Consider the following 6,000-nt stretch of genomic DNA (forward strand, 5'->3'; position numbering starts at 1 on the left):
CCCACTTACAGAAAACATCAGCTCAAAAAGCAATTAAATAGGGACACCTGGGTGGCTCAGTCGTTAGGCGTCTGCCTTTGGCTCAGGTCATGGTCCCAGGGTCCTGGGATCGAGCCCCTCATAGGGCTTCCTGCTCGGTGTGGAGCCTGCTTCTCCCTCTCCCTCTGCCCCTCCCCCAATCTTAAAAAAAAAAAAACTTTGCAGGAGCATAACTCCATCTTAAAAGAGGAGGAGCTGGGCACATTTCTTCAGCAGGCTTCAAGCTGCCTTAACAACAATCCTATTTAACTATCTGGTGTTCAACTACACTTTCAGTAAGTGTGTAAGTGTATGAAGTTTATGATAATGCATGGATGAAAAGTTTACTCCCTGGCCTGAGCATCTTTAGAAAATGAAGGACAGCAGACATCACTCCACTCTCTGTGCAGGAGAGTGAATGTGGTCTTCCAAAGGGAGCATTCCTGGAGACCCAGCTCCTTTCAAAGGATCAGGGAATGGAGCCTGAAGGACCTCCCTCAAATCAGTGCTGGATCTGAACAGAAGGGGAGCAAGCAGTGGTTTTCGGAGGGCCTGGAGCTCAGGAAGGCTACCCTATTTCCAGGCAGAGATGGATCAGCCCTCCTCCTGCCTCAAAGGGTCCAGGAGAAAAGTGCAAAACCTCCAGCTACGAATTTCTGCCCACTCTGTGAACACACACTCTGCGCTTGCCTGTTTCCCAGTCTACATATTGCTAAATAAATACATCTGTTCATAACACCATGAAGAAACTTAAGAAAAAAGCCAACCAAAACAAAACCTTAGTTTCTTAAACTTTAAAAGTGCTATGGAAAAGGCAGTCTACAAATAAGATAACTTTCCTATCAATTTTTTAAAAAGAAGTCATATAAGTAAGCCACAAGAAAGGAAACGTTCCAGATATAATTTACACAGTGTGAGCAAGCATTCTAGCACACACTCTGACCCACAGCTACAGAGTGGTCCTACACCTAACAGGTGCACCTTATGAGGGTTGGTTCTAATGCAGAGAAGGCGGGGAACTGGGTCCAACGTGGGCAGGCCAGTGGGTTTGCACCATGCACGGGGCGTCCCTGAGACACATAGCCCTCAAGGCAGAGAAAAGCCTGCCCCCCACCGGCGGCCGCGGGAAGGCTTCCGAGGGAAGACGGGACCCGCTCTGCAGGCGGCCGCCCGGCCCCGACACACACTCACTCGTCGCCGTCGGGGCACACGCCGCTGGCCTCGTCGTACTTGGAGCAGTACACGTCCGGACTGTAGTTGAAGGTGCCGTCCCGCCTGCGGAGCGGTCTGCGCCGACGCTGATTTAGGAAATGCCAATGGAAACAGGTAAATGGCCTGTGCTGGGCGCACTTGTGCTGCACAAACAGGGCGCACTGCTCTGTCCTAAACTCCTTTAGATACCTAAAAAGACAAACAGCGTTGCGGGTCGCTTCCGCCGCCACCGCCGCCGGCGGGCGGCCTCGGGGACTCGTGGGCGGGGACCGGACCCCGCAAGCCAGGGTGCCCCAAACTCAGGAGCAGCCCCCACTCTGAAGGGCAGATGACCCCAAACGGCCGCCCCCCATCCCCAGAGCACAGTCCCCGACCCCAAGCGCAGGCAACCATCTCCGACCCGAGGTGCGACCCCCCCCGCACTCCGAGTCCAGACGGCCGCCCCACCCCACCCCCAGCCGGGGCACGATTCCGGACCTCGTCCGCAGCACCCCCCATCCCGGCCACTGACGTGACCTCCAAGTTCACGCGCAACGCAGCGACCCGAGGCGCGTACCGACCCAGGGCAGAGGCAGCCCGAGTCCAGATGGCCGCCCTCCCTCCGAGCCCAGGCGCGGCGGTCCATCCCCTACCCGAGGTTCGACGCCCGACCCCGAGCGCGACCACCCACTCCAAGTGCAGACGGCCGCCATCCCCAGCCCGGATGCGATTCCCTGGGCCCGGTCCGCAGCATCCCACATCTCGACCACTGACGCGACCCCCAACTTCAGGAGCGACACAGCGACCCCAGGCACGCCCCTACCCCCAAGCTCTGGCGCCATCCCTGATCCCAGGCGGAGGCACCCCGGGTGCAGATGGCCGCCCGCCCCCCGATCCCAGGCACATTCTCCGCAAACCCCCGACCCCCCACCGGAGGCGCGTGGACCCCCGCCTCCTGCCGTGCTCCTCAACCCCCGCCCCCAGGTGCCGCACTAGACCCTGGGTGCCGCCTTTCCACCTCAGGCGGCGGCAGCCCGCGTCGGACGGCGGTCAACCCGCCCGGAGCCCGGGCGCGGGGCGGGGGGCAGCGCGGGGCCCCAGGCCGCACCGGCGGCGGCACCCAGGCCCAGGGGCGCGGGGCGCGAGCCGGGGGGCGCACGGGGCCGCCCCCCGCCCCGCTCCCGTCCCCGCCGCGACCGGCCCGGCCACTGACCTGTAGTGGGTCGGCTTCTCCGTCTGCGGGGGGGACCCGCTCAGCGCCGCCGCCGCCGCTTTCGAAACCGACGGCATTTTCAGTCAAAACAATGCAGCGCGCATGCGCCAGGCGGGCCCGCCCCCGCCCCCCCGGATCTCCCCCCCCGCCGCGCCCCCCGCCCACCCGCCCCCGGGCCCCGCCCCCGCCCCGCCCCGCCCCCGCCCCCGCCGGCGCCCGGCGGACCCCAGACCCGCCTGACGACCGAGCCCAGCGTCCGGCTTGGCAGGGACACGCCCCGAGCGCGCCGCCCCCGCCAACGCGGGCTCCCCTCATCCACGTTCATCCCAGCCGGCACTCAGGCGAACCCCGGCCCACCCCTCAGCGACCTGCGCGACCCGGAGCAGGTCCCCCGCGTGGAGACAGCGGGCTGGCTGCTCACACTAGCACTCCACTCATTCATCGACTCTAACCCCCGGGCTGGGTGCGGAGCTGCAAGGAATGGACGCAGTTGCTTAGGGGTGGGTGTGGGAGATGTGGGGGGCCGTGCGCCACTGCTTATGGCTACCCAGCTTTCTTTTAAGGAGAACAGGTCCCCAAATTAGATTGTGGTCATAGCTGCCCCAAGTGAATATATGAAACATTTTTTTTCATTATATACTTTAAGTGGGTGAATTGAATAGCATGTGAATTATGTATCAAGAACGCTGATTTTAAAAAAGAATCCAAAAAGCTCACAGTCAAGGGGGAGTCACACGCCCCTCCCGTCACCAGCAGGGTGCGTGGGGACGCACAGGGGGTAGGCACTCCAGGAAGCAAGCAGCAGCAGCAGGGTCCTGCCCAGGTGACCCCGGAAGGAGGAGGGTGTGCACTTCAGGAGGGAGAACCTAAGCCCAGAGCACACTGTTTTGTAAATATGTGGCATGAGACATTTTTTAAAATGTTCAACCTGGCTGGTAATTAAAAATTTTCTTAAGAAGCAAATTTAAAATAAGGCAGAGCCCACAGAGTGGGCAAATATTTTCTGAACAGAAACCCGCAACGCTGGTGACCTGCAGCAAGACAAGCCCTTGAAGAAGTGTGGCTGGGCAAGGACAGAAACAGTTAAATAATAAAAGGCTTTACGTAACAGTTTACCTGTCCACCTGCTCTGCCCCCGTGCCTTTGAAAAGCCCAGGTCAGGGAGGGCCTACTCACACTGTCACCAGCTGGCCTTGGTCTTCCGTTTGCTTATGACAAGGCCCACCCGTGTCTGGGGTGTGAAGTCCGGAACCAGAACACCCCTCGCTGGCGGCTGCCCTGGAGATACTCAGGATTTGTTCCCATGTGGTACACGATGTATCATCAAAAACAGTACTACCCACCCTTGTGTTTTGAAAAGCTGTGTATTTATATACACACAAAACAATCTGGAAAGGTAAACAACAAAGTTTTCACAGTGGTTAGCTCTAGGTGGTGGGATTTTTAGTGTTTCTGATTCTCTTCCTTTTGCTTATTACAGTATCTAACTTTTCCAGATAAATCACATTGCTTTTGTCACAGGAGAATTAATTTTAATTAAAACAAAAATTCTTGGGGCGCCTGGGTAGCTCAGCTGGTTAAGCGTCTGCCTTTGACTCAGGTTGTAATCCCAAGGTCCTGGGATTGAGCCCAGCATCGGGCTCCCTGCTCCACAGGGAGCCTGCTTCTCCCTCTGCCTCTCCCACTCTCTCTCTTTCTCTGCCTCTCATGAATAAATAAATAAAATCTTAAAACAAAACAAACAAACAAAAATTCTTTTCATTAGGTCTGACGTTTTTTTCCCCTGCAGGAACTAGTGAGAGAAAAGTAAGGGTTCCGGTTTAAATGACTTGCTCAAACAAAATAGTTCACAATTAAACAGATAACCACCATGCCAGGTTAGGGAAAGGACGGCTTATTTCTTTGTTCCCGCTGGGATAACAATGCAGCCTGAGATACAATTAGGTCAGTCTTTCCAAACCTTGACCTGTGTTTAAATAATGAACATACTTGTATCGGTTCCACTTCTGTAACAAGCCTAATTTACCCAGGTGGGCCGGACACTGAGAGTACTCCGGCATAGAGACCCTTTCGGAAGCCGTATGCTGGCAGGTAACCAGCAGCCTTCCAACACCTGAATGAAAGAAACCTCCAGGTAACTTTGGCACCACAGACATGCCAAGATAAAACCTTCCACTAGAAGCATAAGTAAATAAAAACCCTCGTTTTGTGCATCTTATATTTAATTCAGAATTAAGCAGTTTCTTACTAAGTAGTACTTGAAAAGCATATCATTTATATACCCAAAAATATTGCCTGCAATTTGTCAAAAAAAACAAAAGAAAACTTATCAGTCTTATTCTGCTCAGAAAATTGTCACCTTGCTAAAAATAAAAATTTGTAGAGCTGAGAAAGTTCATTATTTCTGGTATCCTTTGTAAATTCCACAATTTACATTTAGATTTCTTTCCTCAGTTCCTATTCTGGAAAAACAGAAAAACAAAGGAACTGGAAAGGACTAAAAGTCTCCCCCCCCCCCTTTTCTTTAATGAAATGCAAAAAAGGGGAAGGGATTGGCTTAATTCCATGTTACTAAATTAAAATGTATTGCCAGTTTGTAAAACTAGTATCAATTTCTACGCACTACAGTACATTGCAAATCAAAGTTTAACTTTTCTGCCAGTTATTCTGTCTCAGAAAGCAAATGACCTGCAAACAAGTGTCACCAGAATTGCTTTGGAAACATGATCACGTTGTAGAAAGACACATCAGAAATTCAACAGCACACAATGCCACCGAAAACCTTTTCTGGGGATCTGAAAATGAAATGTCTTTTGGACGTATTCGTTGGGCATCAAGTGTTCGGAAAAGAGGCGGTTCCGACGTGACGACGTTCTGCTCTGCCTTCAACGCGGGTCAGCGTGGCCAAGTGCGCCGAGTCCTTCACTCCGGGGACGCGCATAACCACGGCAGAAACGGCCAAACGCGATGGCAAAAGCGTCAGGGCGGCTGCCTGTTCCCTCGCCGTTAGCCTCCGCGAGCAGCCCGCTAAGTTCTCGCCTGGTGGGAAGCCGGAGCTCCAGCCTCCTGCAAACCATCGCCCGGCTCCGCCTCCTCTTCTCCCAACACCCGTTTCAACCACCGGTCCGCGCCGGTCTCCTGCCTAAAGAAGCACCAGACGACCAGAACCGTGAGGGAGAGGCTGAAGGGCAACACCCTCCACCAGTGCCGTTGCTGCTCCTTTCCCAGGGAATGTTGCACCGTCCAGCGGGACGGGTGGGCTCTGCTGGAGGAGAAGTGAATGGGACGGTGAGGGTCGTCCTCTTCCTCGGCCGCGGGCGGGGCCTGAGCCCGGCCACCGAGAGGCGGCTGGTTTCGGGAAGCCCAGCGCACGAACCTAAGCGCCCGGACGGCCCTGGAAGAGAGACAGCTGTGAGCGCGCCCGCCAGTGGCTCCCGCCCTCGGCCCCTCCGAGAAGCCGCACAGCTCACCCGGCGGCCTGCACACACAAGACGCCGCACATCGCGACTAGGACTCCACATTCGGCGCCGGGGCGCGGCCTGTTTGCGTCACTTCCGATGCGCGAAACCGGAAGCCGG

At 55.6% G+C, this 6,000-nt stretch overlaps 2 protein-coding genes across 6 annotated transcripts in view; both read right to left on the minus strand.

Annotated features, from left to right (window-relative positions):
- The window catches only part of UNKL (unk like zinc finger), a 34,668-nt gene extending 32,158 nt beyond the window's left edge, over positions 1-2,510 (minus strand). For 3 of the 5 annotated variants that reach the window (XM_035021882.1, XM_035021883.1, XM_035021881.1), the window contains exons 1-2: positions 2,423-2,510; positions 1,210-1,419 (exon numbers count right to left, since the gene is read on the minus strand). In XM_035021882.1, the coding sequence (XP_034877773.1) occupies positions 1,210-1,419; positions 2,423-2,499 (287 nt within the window). In that variant the 5' untranslated portion in view covers positions 2,500-2,510. The remainder of the gene's footprint in view (positions 1-1,209; positions 1,420-2,422) is intronic. The other 2 variants (XM_035021885.1, XM_035021884.1) reach the window with 2 other exon arrangements.
- A 2,116-nt stretch (positions 2,511-4,626) lies between these two features.
- Positions 4,627-6,000, minus strand: CUNH16orf91 (chromosome unknown C16orf91 homolog). Its single transcript, XM_035021888.1, has 2 exons — positions 5,893-6,000; positions 4,627-5,816 (listed from the first exon to the last, which is right to left on the minus strand). Exons 1-2 carry the CDS (start codon positions 5,922-5,924, stop codon positions 5,450-5,452), a joined length of 399 nt encoding a protein of 132 aa, XP_034877779.1. The 5' UTR covers positions 5,925-6,000; the 3' UTR covers positions 4,627-5,449.

This window comes from Mirounga leonina, unplaced genomic scaffold (assembly GCF_011800145.1).
Source record: "Mirounga leonina isolate KUSES-001 unplaced genomic scaffold, KU_Mleo_1.0 Mir_175, whole genome shotgun sequence".
Lineage (NCBI taxonomy): Eukaryota > Metazoa > Chordata > Mammalia > Carnivora > Phocidae > Mirounga > Mirounga leonina.

Coding starts and splice junctions, on each gene's coding strand:
- CUNH16orf91 (XM_035021888.1), bottom strand. CDS start 5,924: ATGTGCGGCGTCTTGTGTGTGCAGGCCGCCGG. Junction 5,817..5,892: donor TTGTGTGTGCAGGCCGCCGG/GTGAGCTGTGCG, acceptor TCTCTCTTCCAG/GGCCGTCCGGGCGCTTAGGT.